The sequence below is a fragment of the Pelophylax lessonae genome (assembly GCF_965119305.1).
Source record: "Pelophylax lessonae genome assembly, chromosome: 3".
Taxonomy (NCBI): domain Eukaryota; kingdom Metazoa; phylum Chordata; class Amphibia; order Anura; family Ranidae; genus Pelophylax; species Pelophylax lessonae.
This window is the reverse complement of record NC_138770.1, coordinates 657253200-657278745: the sequence shown is the minus strand read 5'-3', so window position 1 is coordinate 657278745 and position 25546 is coordinate 657253200. Positions and strand designations below refer to the sequence as shown.

Genomic DNA, 25546 nt, shown 5'->3' with positions numbered 1-25546 from the left:
TAGCGTCGCGCCTCCTCGTCCTCCTTCTTGCGCTCCTCCGGTTTAACCCTGTCCAGGTGAAACTTCTCGAGGGGCAACAGCGTGAAGATTTCCACGTACTCACCCTTCCAGATCTTCTCCCGGACTTCCTGCTTCAAATGTGCCCCCAACGGGCCCTCAAAACAAACATATACCTCACCTTTCGCTGAATCGTCCAGGCGAACAGCGTCCGCCTTCCCCTCCTTCGCCGTCCCGGTCTTGTCCCCCGCCGCCCCGGCCGTCACTGCCACCACTGCCGGCGCACCAACAACCTGGGGAGGGGCCCCAGGCCCCCCCGCAACTAGCCCCGCGGAAGACGGCCCCCCGCCGGAGGCACCCAAGCCGCCGCTGGAGACAAGCGGCCCCCGTCCCCCGGGGGCAAACGCCCCAAGAGGTCCCGTAGACCCAGGAGGAAGCCCCTCAAACCCCCATCATCACCCCCTTCCGGGGTCCCCGCCCCCACTGGCCGGGACACCCCCACCCCCCGAGCCCCTCCAGCACTCCCACCCCCCACATCAAACAAGCCCCGCAAATCAGACAAAGCCAGAGAAGGAATTGTGACCTCACCTGTCTGCCCAGGGGGGGCGCCCCCAGCCGCCGATCCAGCCTCCCTCGTCGCCGACCGACCACCGACATCCTCCTCCACATCCGATCCGGACACCTCGCCTTCCGAACGATCGTCCCCGGGCACCGCCGACATCCGTCCACCAGGTGTCGCACTCCCGCCATCTGCAGAGCCGAGCGACAGGCGTCCACGCCCCCGTACTCCAGCTCCGCCCGACGGAGACCTCTGTGAACCAGCCGAACTTCCGATGACCCGGCCACGTGACTTGCCCCGCCGCGTCATCTCTCTGCGCCCAGCCGAGGCCGACTCCGAGTCCCGCCGATCACCGCTGCCACCGGCCGCCATGAAGCCGCTCCCACGCCGAGGCACCCCCCCGACCGGAGCATCGCCAGTAGGGGAGCCCGCCAGTCCAGTAGCACCCCGGCGAGAGGGACGGGGAGAGACCGAAGGCCGCCTCCCCCCACTACCCCCAGAGCTCCGTCCATGCAGAGGATTCCTCCCAGAGGCGCGCACGGCCGCAGCAGGAGTACGCTTAGCCGGCGGCCCTGAAGGGTCCCTGTCGGGGCTCCTAGGATGACGCTGAGCTCGAGGGGAAGGGTCCGGTGAAAAACGCTCCGGCGGCCGTGACCGCCGAGCCCGCGGGACCGCAAGCCCCTCCGAATCCCGTGCAGAGTCCTGAACCCCCATCAACGTGGAGACCTGGGACCGGAGCCACTCAGTCCCCTTCACCGCGGCAGCGGCCTTGATTTGCTCCAGCAAAACGTCCAAATCCGCCATCACAGACCAGGGAAGCTGAGGTGAGATGCTCTGCAGTGAAAAAGGTGGGTGACCAAGCTTCTTCTTCCTTCGTCCGTTGAACTTCCACTGACCTCCAATCTGAGGGGCCACCCCTCCTAACTGTACCTCAACCCCTCCCAAACCTGATACACCAATCCCTGGATACCCCCCAACTCAAAACAATTTAATTTAACTCACACCTGCCCTGTCTCCCCTCTTCACATGGTCATGTCTGCCCTGCGCTATTTTTTTTTTTTTTTTTTTCGCTTCGGGCCTTGCTTTATAGCTATCTGTAAGAGAGTAGTTCTTCCCAATGACCACAAGTGTAGGGATAAATCTTCCCACTGACCATCACAGTACTATAATATGAGTGTACCTATAGTAATTTTTAGCAGGGGTTCCCTGAGACCGGAATGTTATTTCTCCTGTGTTGAGAAGGTTAATCGAGGCTGTGTTTAACCTGTTCCCGACCGCCCGCCGCAGTGATACGGCGGCAGGCAGCCACTCCCAGGCAAATCGCCGTACATGTACTGTGCTCACGAGCACGAGGCTAGGGGGCGAGCACGCGCAGCCAGCGTGGCGCTCCCGCCCCCCGCTCGTCAGCGGGGAAGCCGATTCAGCGGGCAGACGGCTCTGATTGCCGCCTGACACCCGCGATCATTCCCTGCTGAGAGAGAAGAATGGTCAGCTGTTGTAAACACAGCTGACCATTCCTCTCCCTGGAATGATCAAGAGCGCCTGTGATCCTTCTATATAGGATCAGATGTCTCATGTCTCTATGGTCATTTCAGAAGCCACGCCCCCACAGTTAGAATTACTCGCTAGGCTCACATTTAACCCCTTGATCACCCACAATGTTAACCCCTTCCCTGCCAGTGTCATTATTACAGTAACAGTGCATATGTATAGCACTGATTACTGTAGTAATGTCACTGGTACCCCCAAAAGTGTCCAAAAATGTCAGTCACAGTCCCGCAAAAAAATCACAGCTCAACGCCATTACTAGTACAAAATGTAAAAAAACAATAAAAATGACAATCTTTTCCGTAGTTGGTAGATGCAATAACTTTTGCGCAAACCAATCAAAATACGCTTATTGCGTGTTTTTTTTTTTTTTTTTTTACCAAACATTACGTAGCAGAAAACAAATAGGCCTAAAATGTTAAAAAATTTTGATTTTTTAATTTTTTTTTTTTTTTTTGAGAATATTATAGCAGAATGTGAAAAATATTGTTTTTTTTTTTTTTTCATAATTGTCGCTCTTTTTTTGTTTATAGCCCAAAAAATAAAAATCACACAGGTGATCAAATATAACCAAAATAAAGCTCTATTATGTGGGGAAAAAAGGACATCAATTTTATTTGGGTACAGCGTTGCACGACCGCGCAATTGTCAGTTAAAGTAACGCAGTGCCGAATCGCAAAATAGGGTCTGGTCAGGAAGGGGGCAAATCCTTCCAGTCTTAAAGTGGTTAAGGGACTCTATCTGGATCTGACCACTAATGCAGACTATTCTTCCCACTGACCCCTGATGAATTAATTTGATCAGGAGTTCCTTTGGGATAAAAAAGAGGCTGGTTTCGACCCTCAAAGAGGTAGTGAGTGAGAACGCAGTGTTTGTCTTCAGTGGTCTGACAAAGAGTCATGGATTCACAAAAGAAAATTACTGGTTTAGAACCGTCTCCTACTAATATAACATAAGAGTGTTTCCGTACAGTTCACCGTGTACAATGGCTTGACTGATCAGCACTCTACTTGATGTGGTTTTTGGCATGGAGGTCAACTGTGGTCAGGTGAAAGAATAAACCCTTATTAACTTTATTAATACTCTTATTCTAATAGCTAGTCACGCTGTCTTTTAATATTGTGTGCTATTATATTGCACATAATGACCATACCCAGGATCTTTATGAACTGTCTGCACTCATGATCATTTTAACTGAAGGACACGGATGATGATACAAAACTGCTGTTTCTATCCTTGAAATCTTTGTCCTGTAATCATTGTTAGTAACCTTGATTGAGGATTCAAGTTTATTCATTAAAGCAGCAAAGATGTGAAAAACGCAGAAGCTCAAAGCAGCCTATCAGAAATTCTGGTTCCCTGAACTTACAGTATCCGATAGACATCTAGTGGCATATGATCACTTTTTTAGATTTTTTTATTGTCCAACAAGCAAAATCCATGTGTGCCAATACCATAGATAACATTTTCCGCTAAGTTTAGGTAAAACAAATTCAGTGCAGTTCGCTTTAATTAGAGTTTTATGTGACCCCTTGTGGCAACGCTGGCCTGTATGCCCAAGAGTGGACCAATGATGCTACAGTGGAGAGACTGGTGCTCAGGACCACAGAACACAGACAGCCCAGCATGGTCATTATCTCAATTTCAAGAACGTTCTGAAGATGAGGGTACCGTACAGGCAACTATAGATGTCTACTAAGTATGCTAAAGGCAAAAGATAAATGCCAGGATTGAAATTGGCATTTGGCACTGCTCAGCAGAATGCAGTTTCCCTTTGTATGGGCTTAAGGAGCTTTTCCACCTACATAGAAAAATGTTTCGACCCTTGAACAGAGCATCCTGAGCATCTTTGAGGTTACCAGTACTCGGTTCTCCGCTTTCTTTGGCTGCCTTTGGGGTGGACTACAGCTACATATCCGAGCCTGCACTGGAAACCAATGGGATTCTGAAGCCAAAGAAGCCTGCACTGGAAACCAATTAGACTCTAAAGCCAAAGAAGCTGAGCAGCATTTCTGGGCTCTGAGAGCATTGGAACCGCTTGGTAGCACTGATAGAATGCCTCATCAGTGGGGGTTCCATGTGGGGTGGCATGTGTGCCAGATTCGCCCCTTCCCTCACACCCAGGCACAAATATGATTTCCAATACCGTTAAACCCCTGATTTTGGTTAACCAAATCATCTTTAAGGAAAGGCTGGAGTAGATGACCTAAAATGCTCCTTTTGGGGTAATCCCTCTCACCCAAAGCTACTCCTGACCACACACTATTGGTCCTAGATAGATATCATCACATTTTTAGATCACATGATCAAGGATGGCCACCTGGTCACTTTCTCATCTATGAGGCTTTTAGATTTTCCCCACAGTTCAATTTCAGGACCTCTAATTCTCCCATGTGATTCATTCATAGTTTGAGTCCACAGGATTGGCCCCTGTTCAACCCACTCTAGAAAATCTTCTCCAACAGGAAAGATCCACTAAACTCATCTCCACATATTACCACTCTTGGAATTGCCAAAACCTCAATATTTCACAAAGGCCAAGAAAACTGGCAACTACTGAGACTTTAATTGTCTATGGATGACTGGATGGAATTTGAGAAAAATTATGAACTCTCTACTCTCCACTATATAAAATGGATCTTGGCTTCAAATCCTCACAGCTCTTTTTTTTCCATTCCTTCTGGGGTGAATTGCAGAGACCCAACAGTCTGTGTTTCCACAGAATTTTCTATTTTTTTATGCCAAAAGAGACTTTCTCTGTCGCTCATTGACAGACATAGTCCTCTTTGATTCACATCAATTGGGTTATGTTGTCTCCGCAGGAGTAGGACTAGGCAGAAAGAAAAAACGTTCTGGCTCCACCCTAGGGGCAGTCCCAGAGGGTATATCCTCCCTCTCTCTGCTACAGGAAATCAGTTTTTTTCTGTCTAGTAGCTATCTTCATTCAGAAGCCTTTGGCTACTCATTCCTTGGTGCGGAATTTCATCCAGGGGGTGCGACATCTGGCTCCGCCAGTGCGCGCGCCGTTACCACCCTGGGATCTTAATTTAGTATTGTCGGTTCTTCAGAAACCTCCCTTTGAAGATATTAGGGAGATTCCTCTACCTACGTTGTCCCAGAAGGTGGCCTTCTTGGTGGCTATCACTTCTGCACGCAGGGTGTCAGAACTGGCCGCATTATCTTGTCGTTCCCCATATCTGGTGGTTCATAGAGATAAGGTGGTTCTTCGTCCGAATCCATCCTTCCTACCAAAAGTGGTTTCAGAATTTCATCTGAATGAAGAAATTGTATTACCTTCCCTGTGTCCTAAGCCCAGTCATCCTCGGGAGTTTGCTTTACACTCCTTGGATGTGGTCCGGGCGATCAGGGTATACTTGAAAACGACAGACCCGTTTCGCAAGACGGATTCACTTTTTGTGGTCCCGGATGGACCCAAAAAAGGGGTTGCCTGCATCTGCCGCAACTATTTCCAAATGGATCAGGCAGACGGTGGTACAGGCTTATTCTATTAAGGGTCAGGAGCCCCCGTTCCCTGTTAAGGCGCACTCCACTCGGGCACTTAGTGCGTCATGGGCCTTTCGCCATCAGGCGTCAGTGGTCCAGGTGTGCAAGGCGGCTACCTGGTCGTCGGTGCATACCTTTACAAAACATTATAAAGTTGATATAATGGCATCGTCGGATGCCTCGTTTGGCCGCAAGGTTTTGCAGGCCGCAATTTGAGGAGACCAGTGGTCTACCTCGAGGGTTTTTTTTTTCCGTTGGAAATTTTTATTTGAGTCTCATTCTTTGTTTATAATGAGCCTTTAAAACTTCTAGTTGGCACCGGTTGGGCCTTCTAGATTGGATTTTGATTTCTTTCAATCCCACCCCTCATTTGTGGCACTGCTTCTGGATGTCCCAATTGATGTGAATCAAAGAAGACTACGTCTGTCAATGAGCGACAGAGAAAATCGGATTTTTGTAAGATCTTACCGTAAAATCCTTTTCTCTTAGCTCATTGACAGACGTAGTACCCGCCCCTCTATCATTGAGTTGGGTTGGGTTAAATTCTCTGTTACTGCTTTACAACAGAACTGATTTCCTGTAGCAGAGAGGGAGGATATACCCTCTGGGACTGCCCCTAGGGTGGAGCCAGAACGTTTTTTCTTTCTGCCTAGTCCTACTCCTGCGGAGACAACATAACCCAATTGATGTGAATCAAAGAGGACTACGTCTGTCAATGAGCTAAGAGAAAAGGATTTTACGGTAAGATCTTACAAAAATCCGATTTTTCCACTAATTTGAGGGAATCCCTCAACTCCAAGCCTAGGGAAGTGGACATTTCTCATTGACCAAATCTTACCCCTATGTGGAATTACTTTTATATAAGAGGTCACTCACAACTTTGGAGCCCCTGGTTGGCATCTATCTCCGTGGTTCCTGGGGTGACTTAGACCAACCTGTGTATTTCAGTGCATGTGTTCCTCCTCTTTGGCCTCTGCCAGCCATCCCAGTGGTGGTTCTTTTTACCCAATATTGTATTTTTAAACCTGTGAATATAACAATTGCTGTATCACTGCTTGCAATGTATAATGAAAGACAACAGTGGGTTATTAATTGTATTTGTTTATTATTCAATAAAAATAATCTCTAAACAAAGAATCCCACAATGCAAGGACAGTTTTTCACATTTGAATATATTTTAGAACTAATTTATGGATGCAGTTTACTATGCTTCAGTTTGTGAATGAACAGGAAGCCGCTCACCACAACCCTTCCTATTCCTTCACTGTCCAGTGCAGCTAAGGCTGCAGAGAAAGGGACTGGGGAATCTCTGTCAACAGTCCCTTTCTCTGTCTGTGCGACATAAGGGGTCTGTTTAGACTTTTAATATTTCACCAAAGCCCCCCAACAGGGCTGCTAAAAAAAAAAATAGGTAAAAAAATAAAAAAATATTGTAAAAGAAATAATAAAAATAAAAATAACTTCTGACATCGTCCACTGCCTTACGGGCACCAATCACTGCTCTACTGACACCATCCACTGTGCTGCTGATGTATGTGCATGTGTGTTTGTGCTCTGGGGTGCACACCCTAATGCACAGGTGTCAAACACAAGGCCCGCGGGCCGAATCCGGCCCTCCAGGCTCCACCCCTCTTCTGGTCTTCCCTGTACTTTTTGCTTTTCAGCAATGCCTACAGCTTTTTCCCAGCAGCAGCAGCACAAGATAAGGGGGTGCACTGTTATGTAAGGGAGGGTGGTGGATTCAATTTCTGATGGGGGGGGGGAGGCTCTTGACGTCTTATGTAAGAGTAGGGGATGCTCTGGACATCTAGTCTTACAGATACAACTGGCCTTTTGAGGGCAATAATAATGCTGATGTGGCTGCTGCGATTAAATTGAGTTTGACACTCCTGCCCTAATGCAATAAGCTGTGCACACCAATGTGAAGGACTATAGAACACTTTCCCTCTGCTGCAATTTATTGATTTTCTATAGGAACTAACAAGAAGGTTTTCATGTTACAGTTGACCCTTTAGATCTGCCTTTCTCTACCAGGGTTCCGTGGAACTCTAGGGTTCCTTGAGCAATGAGCAGTTTCTGCCCACTCAGATTAGTATCCACTCTCAGCAGTTATATTTGGCTATCTGTATGTAGGAGGAACAGGTAGGAGAGTGGATCTTCCCAATGACCACAAATGGAAATTATTTCAAGGGTTCCTTTGTGTTGAAAAGGTGGAGAAATGCTGCTTTAGATGTTAATGTCCTTTCACACGGGTGTTCCGTATGTCCGTTTTTCCTCCCATCTGTTTGCGGATGAGAAACGGACGTAAAGCATGTCAATGGGATTGCGGAATGTCAGCGGATTCTTTGCGATCAGTTCAGTTTTTTGGAAGAGAACCCTATTTTTCTTCCGTTTAAAAAAAATGGAACGGACGCAAAAACAGATGTCAGCGGTGTCATCCGCTGACATCCGTAATCCCATTGACAACGTTATCTCCGTTTATCATCTGCAAATGGATGGGATGATAAACGGACATATGGAACGGACACTCCAAAGTGTCATCCGTGTCCGTTTAAAAAAAAAAAAGTGCCTGAGCGGATGAAAAAACGGACTGTGCCGTGTGAATGGACCCTTAGTTTGTAACAACAAACCGCATTAATATTTTATGTTAAAGCTAGGATCTTATACTGTTGAGGTTTAATTCATTTTCTTGTACCATGTGTTGTTACTTTTTTTTTTTTTTTAACACGTTAAAGCTAATCCTTGTTTTTTTTCCTTTTTCTTACAGAAATCCTAAAGCTGATACTCAAAGAATATACAAAAAAATCAATAATGATGCTTCCCTGAGGATACAAAATTTGTCAGTTTTGGTGAAACAAATCAAATCGTACTATCAGGTAAAATTTTATTTTCTAACTTCGAATTATTGCAAAGGCAATGCAGTGGTGTGAACTGAGCTATAATACCTCAAGGCAGATAGCCTTCCTATGCATTGGAACAGTCTGCCTAATGTACAGTATATGGTGTCAATGAGCCCTTACTGTGAATGAGACCCAGAGTTGGAAACTGTGGAGTGCTGGCCATTAGATCTAAATTTAGAGTTTGGCAAACCTGGCATGAGCTAGGGTGGCACGACAGAGTTGCAGATCATCTGTAATTTTTAGGGCTTCAGTGTCCCCATTTTGCTTTCTTCCAGGTTAGGTCAGATAAATGCAAAAACACTGCTTTTAGAGAGAGCTGCTAATTTGCATAAAGTTTTTTTGTCTTTTTTACAAAGTCTTTTGTCACTTTCCAAATATCCAGGTAAAACTGTGGTTGGGATATGATCTTCAGCCTGACATGTTGAAGTGAACGCGAGCCATTGCCTATCCTATGCAAACAAAACTGGGTGTTTCTATACCACCCCATATTGGAAGATGAGCTTCCCTTCTACATCCAGCTTTGGTATAGAATATTTTCCTAAAGACAATATAAAACCTTCCTACCTGCACCTTTGTGTTTTTTCACCTGCATAAGGTGTACATTGATCATGTAGTTTCATGGTGTCATGTGTTGCTTTGTACGCCCAGCCTTTAGTAGAGTAAATCTTCACATTCAGGTGTCAGACATTTCTGTTTGTGTTCAAACATGAGGTATGCAGTACGGAACTGCACGGGTTAATGAATGACCTATGTTTGTAGTGTGAGAACTGACATTTCCTGTGACAAAATTACATGATCCACAATCCCTGTATGTGAGAGCTAAATTGTAATTAGATCTGACACAGACACAAACAGATACGGCAATTAACAGATCACCATGCAGTCTTTCATCACATTAGACACAAGACCATTTAGTGGTAAATTAACTCATTGTATTAGTACGGGTTAGAATAAATGGTGATTTGAGCATAAAGGAGCCCACAGAAGGTAGGTTCAGATACAGTCCCCTAGACAGTGAAACCACTATGCCAAGGTATCTTAGAATAAAGTTATGTAACACTAGACTGGAATTAACACATACATCAGCAAAGCCAGCAATAAACAGTGCATATAAGCATTAACTGCAATGTAAATAATAATATAACTAGTCTAGATTGCACTCAAGGTGATTTGCTAGGATATGGTGCGATGTCCCCTGAGATGTACCTTTTTAGCATACTGTAAGTAATAGGTAAATTTCTCTGTGTATGAGCTCTAAAGGGTCAGTCTTTAGTCCTTACTCTTTAGCCAGCTGGCGTTGGGGCCCAGTTGTACCATTGGTGCACATGAAAATAGTCCCAGTCATGCCTGCAGGCAGCAATACAGATACTAGGTAGCTGTGTCTCAGTTCCTAAAAGGCTCAGTTTCTTTCGCTAGAAGCAGATAGTAAATCTTCCCAGCAAAAGCTCACCAATCCCAGCGGTATTGTAGCTCACATGCTGTTGCACACAGCGATTAGTCTATTCTCTGCTCTGCTACCAGGTTACTTTGTCTGCACTCAGCTCTCCGCATCCCACACAGGCAACTAGCATGCAGCAGTGGTGGTACACACTGGACAGCGATGTGCACTCTCCAATCTCCCTTATGGCAAGAGGAAGCAATGTCCTGTACAACCTGAGAAAATGCAGCTCTTTCCCCTCCTCCTGGCAATCTCCCTCTTGAGAAATGCAGTTCAAAAGCTCTTGATTAAAGTAAAGTCTCTCTCCTCTGGACTACAGTTCCTACAGTGCATTGCTGCTGGACTCAATCTATTGAACCCTTCCTGCTCAGCAGCTCCCTCCTCTTGCTGATATAGCTGTTAACCAGTTCAGCACTGCAGGGCAGCAGCTACTGAGAGCAGCTGCAGCTGGTGTTTCTCTCCCTCTCCATTCATAGCCAAGCACCTGGCTACACATAATTGCAGGAAGAGGCAGGGTCGCTATACAGTAATAAGGACTGGTTTTAACAAACATTTTTGTAGCCTTTATAATGTTTGCTAAGCCTTCTCTTGCACATACAAAGGGTGTCCAGGAATTTTCTTTGGACAAAAAAGCATTGTCATCCTGTAGGAGAACGTGGAGTAGCAGGATCACCAAGTATTTGTGTACATTCTGTGTATTATTGTATTCTATTGGGTATGTATGCCTATGTTATTGCACACTGCGTTCACTGTGCACAAATATTGTTTTAATTCTTTCAAGTCCTGATTAGAATTTAGCCTGCCTATGTTATGCCCCTTGTTACCTTAAAAGTACAATTGTAATATTAATGTGATACCTACGTAATCGTGTATAAAAACTTAAATTGCGTCAAATAGAACAGTTATTTTGGAAAGATGCTGGGTGTATCTTTTTGTGTCTTTTACCTACTGCAGTAGGTAAGGTATTATTCATTTGGAACCACTAATCAATATGAGGATAGGAGTTGCCTATCTTTTAAAATTTCCAGAACATTATGTAATGAAGGAAGCCGCTTTCCCTAACTGTGAAAGTGGAATTTCCGCTCTTCCTCCTCCTCTCCCCCCCTACCATGTTTGGAATATTTTTTGGGGGGTGCAAGTACCTAGTTTTAGCAGGTACCCGCCTCTAATTTTGCTCAGATCCGAGTGGAAGTGTGCCCCCATCCCATCCGCCTACATACTCCTGGGACTAATCACAGGTCCCAGGAAGCTGCAGGACCATTCAAAGGGCGCAGTGCGGCTCGCCGGCTGTGAATTTGCAAGGAGCCCCAGCAGGCTTTCCGCAGTAGACATGACCGTGCCAGGGACCCGAAGACTGCAAAATAATTGAGGAAAGTGCTGGATCCAAAGTCAGGTGTGTGTCTGTTTATTAAAGGTCAGAAGCTACAGTTTTTGTAGCTGATGATTTTACATTTTTTGGAACCCGATTGAAACTCCTCTTTAAAGTGGTTGTAAACCCACTTTAAAGACTTTAACCTATAGGTAAGGCTTACCTATAGGTGCTTTAAATATCTCCTAAACATGTACCGTTTAGGAGATATTTACAGTGCATGCAGCTGATGACGTCATCGGCGCAGACGCTTTGAAGGAACGGCCATCCGTGCCATTCCTTCAGAGCCCTGTGCCGTGAATGGCGGTTCTCGCGCGCATGCGCGGGAGTGATGTAATCGCGCCTTCGGCAAATCAGATGGCCGGAGGACACGAACCAGGAAGCAGGACGGCTGGACATGTCGGCCATCCTGATACTGAGCGGGCGGCACTGCGGGGGCTTCGTTTTTAAGGTAAGTATTTCATAATGAGCTAGTATGCGATGCATACTAGCTCATTATACCTTTTTCTTTACAGGATTTTTTCTTGGGGGGGGGGTTACTTCCTCTTTAACGTGTTTCTATATCTAGAATTTTTTTTTTTGTAATTTGGGATAGAGGGGTAAAGGATTCGATTTTTAGGTTTTACTGCTATTGAAAGCTCCATTGGAGAGATACCTTCACTTCCTGTCTGGTAAGAAGGTTGTCCTCAGGACAGGAAATGAGGGGACATCTCTCTTAACAGCAACACAGACAGAAGTAACTTTTTTATTTTTGTTCAGTTAAGGCCTCATTCACATGGCTGTGTAGAGCTGTAAACCATTTATCAGGGTTTTTCATTTTTAGGTTTAATTCTGCTTTTAGGTGTACGTTTAGATGTGTCTATAAAAGCCCTTTAAAGTTGAACTCCAGGCTACTAATGTATTCTACCTTGAATCATGCTGCTTTGTGTATTCTCTGGCTTTGGCTGAATACTGCAGCTCCCATTCACCATCACCATTGATGAAGTTATAATCACATGATGGGCACCAGAGGGCAGATGATCGAGAATAAAAGGGGGAAAAAAGTAAAATTGTATTTCTTCCAGATCTGTGCAGGACTTCCAGTGTGCGAGTTTTGCATGGAGGAGTTGCATTGCATGTGTAGGAGCTTCCTGTAATAAAGATTGGTCACTGCTGATTTCTCTGCTTGTACAGGGTGACTGGTCTTGTCTCCGCCCCCTCATGTAGTTTTCTGCAGGCAGTCTGTAGTGGGTGGAGCTGCAGGGCTCCTCCCACAGCACTGCTCTCTGCGCAGGCTATGTATAGCACAGTGATGATGTCACCATTATTAAATATGGTAATAAGCTGAGTTTCAAAGGCATGCAACGGGTGCATATAAAGTGAATTTACACTCACCAGCCACTTTATTAGGTACACCCGTTCAATTGCTTAATGACACAAATCGCTAATCAGCCAATCACATGGCAGCGACTCAATGCATTTAGGCATCTAGATGTGGTGAAGACTACTTGCTAAAAGTTGGTACTGCGCATCAGATTTGGGAAGAAAGGGGATTTAAGTGACTTTGAACGTGGCATGGTTGCGGGTGCCAGATAGGCTGGTCTGAGTATTGCAAAAACTGCTGATCTACTGGGATTTTCACATGCAACCATCTCTCGGGTTTAAAGAGAATGGTCAGAAAAAGAGAAAATATCCAGTGAACGGCAATTTGTGGAGGAAAATTCCTTGTTGATGTCAGAGATCAGAGTGGAATGGGCAGACTGGTTCCAGATGATAGAAAGGCAACAGTAACTCCAATAACCACTCGTTACAACCAAGGTATGCAGAATACCATCTCTGAATGCACAACACATCGAACATTGAAGGAGATGGGCTACAACAGCAGAAGACCACACTGGGTGCCACTCCTGTCAGCTAAAAATAGGAAACTGAGGCTACAATTCACACAGGCTCACCAAAATTGGACAACAGAAGATTGGAAAAATGTTTGAGTCTCCATTTCAGCTGCAACATTCAGATGGTAGGGTCAGAATTTGGCATAAAAAACATGAAAGCATGGATCCATCCTGCCTTGTATCACTGGCTCAGGCTGATGGTGTAATGATTAAGCACACTTGCTAGTGTGTGAAACGCATCTACTTGTTGTTTGACACATTGGGATGTTCGGTTAATAAACCAGAATTTTGATGATACCTGAAGTGCAGCCATTTCTTCTGTATTGGTGGTGTAGTGCTGTGGGGCCAAGCACACTTTAGGGCCCCTTAGTACCAATTGAACATGGTTTAAATGCCACGGCCTACCCGAGTATTGTTGCTGACCATGTCCATCACTTTATGACTACAGTGTCCCCATCTTCTGATGGCTCCTTCCAGCAGGATAATGCACCATGTCACAAAGCTCCAATCATCTCACCACTGGTTTCTTCACCATGACAATGAGGTCACTGTACTCCAATGGCCTCCACACTCACCACATCTCATCCAATAGAGCACCTTTGGCATGTGGTGGAATGGGAGATTCCCATCATGGATGTGCAGCCGACAAATCTGCAGCAACTGTGTGATGCTATCATGTCACTATGGACCAAAATCTCTAAAGATTGTCTCCAACTCCTTGTTGAATCTATGGCATGGAGAATGAAGGCAGTTCTGAAGGCAAAAGGGGGTCAAACCCGGTACTAGCAAGGTGTACAAAAAAAAAAAAAAACAAAACAAAAGTGGCCGGTGAGTGTATATTCTTAGAGGCTATTGAGAGATATATTTAAATGAAAACGCTCACTGTCCTCCTTTTTCCTCCTGTAGCTGCAGGAGGAAAAAGGAGGAGATTGGTTCCTCTGTATGCTGCCCCCACCGCCCCTCCTATCCAGTTCACTTGTGTTCTGCTGTCTCTGGGCCCCTGTGTGCTCCCCTGGTCCCCCCCACTGTGCTCCCCCCCCCCTCTCCTGCCGGCTGCTGCAGGGGATGTGTCACAATAGAGAACCAGGAAGGGGTCAGTAAATATGTAATTTACCAGCTCCTTCCTTTTCTGAATGGACAGAGTCATAGTCAGTCACATTGTAAAAAAAAATAAAATGATAAAATATAATACAATTAAAATACCAAAAAATAAAAACTACTGACTCCAGTAGATGAACTTCCAGGATCACAAAGGTCACACTTGCAACCAGGTCCTGGTATTCCACAACTATGGGGAGGCCCCCAGATCTAGGAAGGGGACCCACTGCAGAACTTGTGAAAGGGTCCCACTGCGGGACCGTAATAAAGGGCCCCTGCAACAAGGGTAAAGGGCCCCAGGATCAGTGGGAAGAGCCCCAGGCTTGAAGGGAATGGCCCTTCATGGTTTCTTGCACCGGGGCCCTGAAGGTTCTAGTTACGCCTCTGAAGCACGCTTGTGTAGTGTAAAAATCCCAACCATCAGCTGTAAATGGGGTGACTCCTAGTCCTAGGACTGATCACGCTTCTACCCACAAAGAAGAGTTCTGATGAAGGGAAGGGTCATTAAGTTGCTGCTGCTTTTGTTGAGTAAACGCATAGTGCTGATTCGTGACTGCACAGCTTGTCATCAGGCACATCCTGTAATAAAATCCAATCTACAACTGCTGTATACATGAAACCGGCCATTTTCCTGTTTAGAGGTTGTGTGTTGACACAACCACAATACGTATCCCTGTTGTGGTATTGGACTCATTTCTGCTGCGCACAGCAATGCACATGATCATTATCTGCAGATACAGATTAAAGGGCAAGTCAGACATTTCTTTGTTTTCAAACACAAAAGTGACAAATGCCATTTTGATTATATAATGCTATAAAGACATCTTAGATTTATTAAAGCTAAACTCCAGGATAAGCAAATATTGCCTAACTCCATTCATCATGTATATTCTTCCTTGCCCTAGCTTACTTTGTGTAGATCTGTGCAGTGTGAGACTTTGGCTTCCTGTAATTAAGACCGATCACTGCTGCTCTCTTGATGTGCAGGGTGACTGGTCTTGTCTCCGCCCCTTCTGTACTTTTCCACAGGCAGGCTGTAGTTGGAGCCTGCTTGGCTCCTCCCACAGCTCTGCTCTACACAGGCTATGTACAGCCCACTGATGTCACTGCCAATTCTACAAGATACTATCAGTTTTTGCGAGGCCATTTGGTGCACACAAAGTGGATTTATGTCCTCTTGTGACTTTTGAGAAAAATAAATTAAAGTTATTGTGATCTGACATTCGCTTTAAAGGGTAAGTTCACCGTTTCAGAAAAAAATGAAAAGGTGAGCTAACACTCTACACCCTTCCCACCCACCCAGTTCCTGCTGTACGTAACTCTGTAGGTGATGAGCCATCAGTGGCCACAGAGCCCGTGTAGCAGTCCAGGGATTTGAAATCTCTGCTCTTCTACTTCCCCCTTCTTTCTGTAGGGCTTCCGAGACGGATCAGAGTGACTCCAGCTCCCAGCCACATGCTGAGAGGCTGAGCCAGTTGCCAATCAGGCATCTGGGGGGATCCTGACAGTATGGTCACATCCTGGAGCAGCTCTGTGACGTCAACCGACTGCAAAATTTAGCCCACCGTCAGATGATTCTGGGTCACAGGGGAGCACAAGTAAGTGCACTCCTGCGACCCACAGGAGAAGTATGGCCAAAAAAAGCTTTAGCCATACTTCTCTTTTAAAGCTTCATATTCTACCTTGGAAAATAACTCAAGGTAGGAGGTGCTCCCTTGTTTTGTCTTTGGGATCTCCATGATTGGGCATATATGTGTTTTTTTTTTTTTGCCATTTACAAATAGAAGAGCACAAAATATGTGCAATGTTCTAACTGTCCCTCATCTGGTGGAACTGTCCCTTATTTGGAACCCCTTAGTCCCTCATTACTCCTCAGTTCATCATTCATCTAACCCAGCCATTCTCCACCAGAGGTTGCTAAGGCCTGCTTGAGCTGTGGCTGATTGACCCTCCTGTTTTATGTTGCCTGAATTGTCCTGGAGCCAATACCACTTGGCAGAGCCAGCAGCAAGTCAACAATTACCGTATTTGCCGGTGTAGAAGACGACTGGGCTTATAAGATGACCACCTAATTTTCAAGTTAAAATATAGCTTTTGGGCAATACTCGCCATATAAGACTACTCCCTTTGGATGCAACACCATTTAAAAACATCAGATTTGATTTAAATACCATAATTTTTATTAAAATGCTTATGACTTTCCGGTACTTAAAATCTTTCAAAATCTTCATCATGTTCATCAATGACATCTTGTGATACATTTGTAGGACAGTCATCGTATGGACCTTATTCTAAATCAGATGGTGTGGCTTCAGCTTCGGCTTCCCCTTTATCTTGCCACAAGTAGTCATCCTCCATACCATCCAATGAATATATTATGCCACACTTCTTGAAAGACTTGATTACTATTTCTGCATCAATATTATTCCAGGCTTTTATGACAAAGTTACACAAAACTTCCAACTGTGGAGCACGCATGTTTCCTCCTTTTGGGAATTACTTTTTCGCCGCTAACCATCCACTCATTCCACTGTTCTCTAATGCGATCTTTAAATGGCTTGTTTAGGCACACATCCAGTGGCTGTGCCAACTATGTCAATTCTGCAGGAATAACTGCCGCATCTGTGTTTTATTCTTGCCTTTTTCTTTGTGCTGGTAGTTAAATGAGCCCTGAACATATTCCACACCAGTAGGCTACGTTCTCAACGAAGTCCACCTGGTCGCCTACTACTCCATACATTATCAAGCCATAGCTTTATTCCATCTTCATCCATCCAGCCTTTTTCATTCACATGTACAAAAACTCCAACAGGGAACCTAATTTTCCGCTTTTTTTCTTTTTAAAATAATCATTGGTCTTAGTTTGGCGCCATCAGCTGTACATGCTAGTACCACTGTAAAACTGGACTTCTTATATCCTCTTGTTTTAAATAACACTGTTTTTGCACCTTTTTGAATTGACTGTTTTATTTCCAACCCCATATCGAAATTCATAGGAGTTTCAACCATATTTCCGATATTAACGCATAGCTGTGTTACTTGTGCTGTTTTATTACATATCGATGGAAATTACTTACTTTGCCGTCGAGATCTGCAGGTAATTTGTGCAATTTTGGTCTTTCCCCTCAGTACCAGATTATGCCTTTCCAATAACCTAGTACACCAGGATACAGTGGCCTTAAAGAGGAAGTAAACCCTCCTCTACAACTTGTACCTATACGTAAACCTATATTAAGGCTTACCTATAGGTACTGTAAATATCTCCTAAACATGCACCGTTTAGGAGATATTTACTTTGCATGCAGCCAGTGACATCACTGGCGCATGCGCTCTGAAGGTGGCTGAGGAAGAGGCGAAGCCTCGAAATGCTTCAGCCGCTAAGGACAGTGGATAATTACATGGACTGCTCCTGATATTTGGATTTGATATGCTGGTTTATACCATTGTTTGTGAGTAGCCATTTTTATGTTTTAATAATAAAGCCTATATTGAGGATAATGCGCTAGGCTGCTGCGCCCTTTCTTTGTTTGCAGCACTTGTTGGACTACCCCGGTCCTGTAGGGCAGTAAGGCCTTAGCCATTTGAGATGCCAAATGTGAGTCCCGTGGAAAGCGTGGTCGAGGAGCCCGGGTTCTGAGCGCAGGAGTAAGGTGTTTTACGTTGCAATTTTGTTTTGGTGGCATTCATACTACTGACCACCAGTGTGCGAGGCATTTTCCCCACTTACCCCCCAGATTAATTGGTTTTAGTAATGCGATTTTGCGAGATCTGAAAATTATTTGGGGGGGAGGGGGGTCCTCTGGGGTAATATGGTTGTGGAAGGCTGATCTAACCCTTATAATATTCTATTTGTAATTTTGAGTCAGTACATGACCCCATCCACCCTTGGCATGGTTGGTGATTCAGAGGAGTTGTTTGCACACTCGAATTGCAGTACAGGAGCAGAATCATGTGATTTTGGCCCAACAGACTTTTAAATTGGAAGCCTGAACATGTATTTCCCAAATGTTTTTCATGTGCTCCCATTAAAGTTTGTGGGTCAAAAATCTTGCAGTTCTGCCCCAAAAAATTTATTTTTTGAGCATCATGAAACAAGCAACCCAACGGTCCCATTGAGAATTATGGGTTTCTTCATCAGTAACCCTTCAAGAATTGCAAAGGAAAAAGACGGTGAATGGGGCTAAAGCAGGGGTGGGGAACCTTTTTTCTGCCAAGGGCCATTTGGGTATTTTTAAAACCATTCGGGGGCCGTACAAAATTATCACCTTAAAAATTAGCCTGTTATATTTGTTCAAACATTTAATTAACTCACCCCTAATGTGATGGCTGCAACTGCTTCTCTTTGGTGAGGTGTGTGAGGTTAGCTGGTATTGATGATGTTGCTACTCCCAACAGGTTTCCCAGGTTTGCGTCGGTCAGTCTGAAGCGCAGTCGACTTTTTTGTGGTGGTAAGTTTTGAAAAGAACTGCTGGTGGGTACTGCTGGCTCAGGCTGGTACTGCTGGCTTGTACTGTACTGCTGGCTGGTACTGCTGTGGGTACTGCTGATTCAGGCTGGTACTGTGCTGTAGGTACTGCTGGCTGGTACTGCTGTGGGTACTGCTGGCTCAGGCTGGTACTGATGGCTGGTACTGTGCTGTGGGTACTGCTGGCTCAGGCAGGTACTGCTGTGGGTACTGCTGGCTCAGGCTGGTACTGCTGGCTGGTACTGTGCTGTAGGTACTGCTGGCTGGAACTGTTGTAGGTACTGCTGACTCTGGCTGGTACTGCTGGTTCTGCTGTGTGTACTGCTGGTTCTGGCTGGTACTGCTGTGTGTACTGCTGGCTCTGGCTGGTACTGCTGGCTCTGGCTGGTACTGCTGGCTAGGAGAAGTGTAGCAGCGCCATGCTGGAGGAAGAGGTGATGTTTCCTGTATTGGTCACAGGCGGATTGCATTTGATATCACTCCGCCTGTGACTCACTCAGACTGTAATAACGGAGCAGGAACTATATAGGAAGCATCGGCTCCATTCTGACAGTTCAGCTGAGAGACAGACTCAGCTGCATGGGGGGCCGGACCAGATGACTTCGGGGGCCGTATGCCACCCCTGGGCTAAAGGAAAACAAGTGGTGAAAAAATAAATCTGTGGGTTTAACCAATTATTTTTTTTTTCTGTATTCTTTCTACATGGTCCTCCTCACTGGGGGCATGTCAGGATTGTGTCCTGTGCCTACATATGGAGGTTGACTTCCATCAACCAGTTATGTGCAAGCAAAAATTTTTTTTTTTTCTTTTTAATTTTCCTTGCATGTGGTTGGGTATTCTTTGCAAAATGAAACTTCATCACATTCACTAAGCTCTGGGGCAAATTCCATTTCAAAATGCAACTTCCCTTGTAAAGTAAACAGCCTATTTGCCTTTAATAAATAAATCCCATCGGTGTGCTAAAAGGTTCTCTTCTCAGAAGGTTGGGAGGTATGGGTTTGTACCAAGGATAAACATTTTCTGGACTGTGACGTCTAGATAATTTTCATCCCTCATTTAATGGTTTAGCAATTCCTGAAGAAAACGCTGTGCCAGCAACAGAATTGTAAGAAAGGTAAAGTGGCGGTCTTCTCTAAATAGAATAGAAACAGACCCGGTACATTATCCTACAGCTCGATACTAGAACAATGAACTCATCAGTTATCTGCACCTTATTGACTCCTGCACACCCATTGGAGATGGCCTGCTTGTCCTGCACAGTAATTGATCTGCCTCAGCATTTTCTGCATACACATACTGTGCCGGATCTAATTCTTGGGGAAGCTTTTCTGAGCAGCAGCCGCTGACTAAGGTTTTATCTGCTGGGCTTCAGAAAGGGCTGAGTTCTCCAATTCATCTGCTGGAAGAGATCAATCCTTTGTACTAGAAAGTATTCACCCTAAGGCACCTTGGCTGGCTGTCTGGAACAGACAAGTCTGATTGTTTTTGTTTTTATGTAGGCCTTTGACACCATCTTAAAGCAGAACTCCAGCTTGGATCTTATTTTTATAAATTATCTTTGCTGTAGAGGGGGTCCTGACTCCACTTATTTTTTTTCTTGTGCATTACAGCTCCCTATTCTGCATCCAGGGCTCATTTGTGTACCCTCCTCCAGTAATAGCTTAGCCCAGTGGTGGTCAACTTACCTGATATGGGGGCCTCAAGTGTGGCCCTCAATATCCCCAAAGGGCCACACATAAAATTCAGTACATATTCCTTGTCAGAGACAGCAGATACACAACGGGATATAGTTAGACTATGAACATGATACAAAAGGTTAGGTCTGGTCAGGGTCTGTGGATATAATGCTGGAGATGTTCAGAGACTGCAGATGTGATTAGAGATGGCCAGAGACTGTGGACATAATACCAAAGATATTCAAAGAAGAGATGGTCAGTGACCGAAGGCATGATACAGGAGATGGTCAGAGATTGTGGACATGGTACAAGAGATGGTCAGACTGCAGGCAGAATGCAGGAGATGGTCAGAGACTGTGGGCATGGTACAAGAGATGGTCAGAGACTGTGGGCATGGTACAAGAGATGGTCAGAGACTGTGGGCATGGTACAAGAGATGGTCAGAGACTGTGGGCATGGTACAAGAGATGGTCAGACTGTGGGCATGGTACAAGAGATGGTCAGAGACTGTGGGCATGGTACAAGAGATGGTCAGAGACTGTGGGCATGGTACAAGAGATGGTCAGAGACTGTGGGCATGGTACAAGAGCTGATCAGAGACTGTGGGCATGGTACAAGAGATGGTCAGACTGAAGGCAGAATGCAAGAGATGGTCAGAGACTCTGGACATGGTACAAGAGATGGTCAGAGACTCTGGACATGGTACAAGAGATGGTCAGAGACTCTGGGCATGGTACAAGAGATGGTCAGAGACTGTGGGCATGGTACAAGAGATGGTCAGGGACTGCGGACATGGTACAAGAGATGGTCAGGGACTGCGGACATGGCACAAGAGATGGTCAGGGACTGCGGACAGGGTACAAGAGATGGTCAGGGACTGCGGACAGGGTACAAGAGCTGATCAGAGACTGTGGGCATGGTACAAGAGATGGTCAGACTGAAGGCAGAATGCAGGAGATGGTCAGAGACTGTGGGCATGGTACAAGAGATGGTCAGAGACTCTGGGCATGGTACAAGAGATGGTCAGAGACTCTGGGCATGGTACAAGAGATGGTCAGAGACTGCGGACATGGTACAAGAGATGGTCAGGGACTGCGGACATGGTACAAGAGATGGTCAGGGACTGCGGACATGGCACAAGAGATGGTCAGGGACTGCGAACAGGGTACAAGAGATGGTCAGGGACTGCGGACAGGGTACAAGAGCTGATCAGAGACTGTGGGCATGGTACAAGAGATGGTCAGACTGAAGGCAGAATGCAGGAGATGGTCAGAGACTGTGGGCATGGTACAAGAGATGGTCAGAGACTCTGGGCATGGTACAAGAGATGGTCAGAGACTGTGGGCATGGTACAAGAGCTGATCAGAGACTGTGGGCATGGTACAAGAGATGGTCAGACTGAAGGCAGAATGCAGGAGATGATCAGAGACTGTGGACATGGCACAAGAGATGGTCAGGGACTGTGGACATGGTACAAGAGATAGTCAGAGACTTGACGCTAGAAATTAGAAAAAACTAGAAATCACTGCTATAACATAGCAATAGGGAAACACAGATTTGCATCTTCAGGGGGCTCGGGGGGTCGCACAAGTGCCAAAAGGCAGCAGGTTTGGTAACAGGCTTAGCCCACAAATGCCACTTGCACAACAATAACTTTATATTTTTGGTGGTAAACTGTATTCTGTGGCCACATCTAGGATAAATAGGCTCCAATATATCAAAGGGCCCCTTTGTGGCTGCACAGTAAGTCCACCTCTGGAACCATCTACAGGCTTCTTATATCTCTTGCCGACAGGGGTGATGAGATTGCTGCATATGATTAAGCAGGTCTACCCTCCTTTCTCTAAAAAGGGGTCTTACACTCTTGTTGGCTTTTTCAGTAGTTTTTGATTTTTGGGTATGTGATTGACAAAGAAATGATTAATAAAGATCAGTCCCCAGATGCTGCACCTTCAAAAACACATCAGCATAGTTGCCAACATTTGAAAAAAATTTGCAGGGACACTTTGCAGCACAGCTATCAATTACTTACCACACCCACTTCCCTGAAGCTCCACCCACTCTGCATAAATAATCTCCGCCTAGTTATCAGATTATAGGGTCTACTTCATAAAGAGAGAATTACAGGAAATTGAAAGGGAATTTCAAACTTAAGGCCAAAGTAGCAGAGTTGGAATAATTCTCCCATTCAGCTGCACTACTTCTGCCTAAAGTTTAAAATTCTCATCACAATTCCCTGCAATTCTAAAGTGTCAAATGTGCTCAGGTGTGACCATAGAAAAAATGTAATATGTAAATCTAAATAAAGTGCAAGGTGTAAATAAGTACAATAAAACCTAATTATACTATCTGATATAATTAGGTTTTATCTTATATACACTTTGCACTTTATTTATATTTACATATTACATTTTTTGTATGGTCACAGTCACACCTGAGCAATTTTGCACCTAATATTGTTGCTTTCATCCTACCTACCTGCATAACTAATAGACAAAGCTACAGGCTATATTATACAAAAATTAATTTAATGAGGAAGTACCTACATCCCAATTATGTATAGAAAAAAATGGAGAAACAGGAGCAAATGGGAGGAAGGGATTTTTATGGTGCAATACCCGGACACATAGTCAGACCTACTAATGTATATAAAAATATCAACATTTTTTTATTATATACAGAGTAAAATAAACATTTAACGGAAAGAAAAAATCATCAAATACATCAATAAATCAAAAAAATTAATTATCAAATGCATCAAAAAGATCAAAGATATTAAGGTTTTAGTTGATTTCTTTGATGTATTTGATTATTCTTTTCTTTCTGGTAAATTTTTATTTTACTCTGTATACAACAACAAAAGTTGATATTTTTATATACATTAGTAGGTCTGACTATCTGTCTGTGTACTGAACCATAAAAATCACTTCCTCCTATTTGTCCGTTTCTCCATTTTTTTCCTACCTACCTTCATGACATGTCTGTGAAGTTGTCTTCACTTTCGGTCTCCAGGGGTCCTTCTCTACAGTGTGGCGACCAGCGCCGGTGAGGCACTGCTGAGAACGAGTGCCTTTGCTTTAAAAATGGCGCCATTACGTAACTGCGCATGTGCCCGGCCGAGCTTGTACGAGCTTTCCCGAGTCCGGCAGGCGTCGGAACGGCGCATGCGCAGTTATGATGTCGGCCCGGCACCATTTTTTTTTTTTACGGGCACCGGCTGCCTGTAGCGGCGAGCATTTACGGGCAGCTCGATGCAACACTGTTTTCCCGGGACTAGTCCCGGCAGAGTAAATTACCCGGGACAGGGTCCTATTTGCCGTCCTGGCAAAAACAGGACAGTTGGCAGCTACTGTATGCATCAGGAATGTCCGCTACCATACTGTATTCCAGTCCTGGTAGTTTTCCTTTATAAGAATACAGCAGGAGGACTGAAACTACATGCTAGCAGGAAACAAACTGGGAGCTCTGGATGAGATCTTTCTGGTGGAGTTTCTGAGATGTATCAAAAACCAATAAACAATTTGACCCAGACTACTGTACTCATAGCTGCAATTTCAACTTATGGTGGACTAATGAATTGTATTTGTAGTTTAACTGCTTCAAGACCGCCCCATAGCAGATTTGCTGCTACAGGGCAGCTCTCCTGTGCAGAATCATTGTATACAGTATCTCACAAAAGTGAGTACACCCCTCACATTTTTGTAAATATTTTGTTCTATCTTTTCATGTGACAACACTGAAGAAATGACACTTTGCTAAAAATGTAAAGCAGTGAGTGTACAGCTTGTATAACAGTGTAAATTTGCTGTCCCCTCAAAATAACTCAACACACAGCCATTAATGTCTAAACCGCTGGCAACAAAAGTGAGTACACCCCTAAGTGAAAATGTCCAATATGGGCTCAATTAGCCATCTTCCCTCCCCGTTGTCATGTGAGTCTTTAGTGTTAACAGGTCTCAGGTGTGAATCAGGGAGCAGGTGTCTTAAAATTTGGTGTTATGGCTCTCACTCTCTCAAATTGGTCACTGGAAGATCAACATGGGAGCTCATGGCAAAGAACTCTCTGAGGATCGGAAAAAAAGAATTGTTGCTCTACATAAAGATGGCCTAGGCTATAAGAAGATTGCCAAGACCCTGAAACTGAGCTGCAGCACGGTGGCCAAGACCATACAGCGGTTAACAGGACAGGTTCCACTCAGAACAGGCCTCACCATGGTCGACCAAAGAAGTTGAGTGCACGTACTCGGCATCATATCCAGAGGTTGTCTGTGGGAAATAGACGTATGAGTGCTGCCAGCATTGCTGCAGAGGTTGAAGGGGCGGGGGGGTCAGGCTGTCAGTGCTCAGACCATACGCTGCACACTGCATCAAATTAATCTGCATGGCTGTTGTCCCAGAAGGAAGCCTCTTCTAAAGATGATGCACAAGAAAGCCTGCAAACAGTTTGCTGAAGACAAGCAGACTAAGGACATGGATTACTGGAACCATGTCCTGTGGTCTGATGAGACCAAGATAAACTTATTTGGTTCGGATGGTGTCAAGCGTGTGTGGCGGCAGCCAGGTGAGGAGTACAAAGACAAGTGTGTCTTGCCTACAGTCAAGCATGGTGGTGGGAGGGTCATAGTCTGGGGCTGCATGAGTGCTGCCGGCACTGGGGAGCTACAGTTCATTGAGGGAACCATGAATTCCAACATTTACTGTGACATGCTGAAGCAGAGCATGATCCCCTCCCTTCATAGACTGGGCCGCAGGGCAGCATTCCAACATGATACCAACCCCAAACACACCTCCAAGGCAACCATTGCCTTGCTAAAGAAGCTGAGGGTAAAGGTGTTGAACTGGCCAAGCATGTCTCCAGACCTAAACCCTACTGAGCATCTATGGGGCATCCTCAAATGGGAGGTGGAGGAGCGCAAAGTCTCTTAACATCCACCAGCTCAGTGATGTCTTCATGGAGGAGTGGAAGAGGACTCCAGTGGCAACCTGTGAAGCTCTGGTGATCTCCATGCCCAAGAGGGTTAGGGCGGTACTGGAAAATAATGGTTGCCACACCAAATATTGGCCAATTTTGACATTACAACTTAGGGGTGTAATAACTTTTGTTGCCAGCGGTTTAGA

The 25546-nt window shown here is 45.1% G+C and overlaps 1 protein-coding gene across 7 annotated transcripts in view; it reads left to right on the top strand.

Moving 5' to 3' along the window:
- CCDC88A (coiled-coil domain containing 88A) overlaps positions 1-25546 on the top strand; it is a 338561-nt gene that overhangs the window by 101971 nt on the left and 211044 nt on the right. For all 7 annotated transcript variants that reach the window (XM_082250173.1, XM_082250171.1, XM_082250170.1 and 4 more), the window contains exon 3: positions 8376-8484. In XM_082250173.1, coding sequence (XP_082106299.1) covers positions 8376-8484 — 109 coding nt within the window. The remainder of the gene's footprint in view (positions 1-8375; positions 8485-25546) is intronic.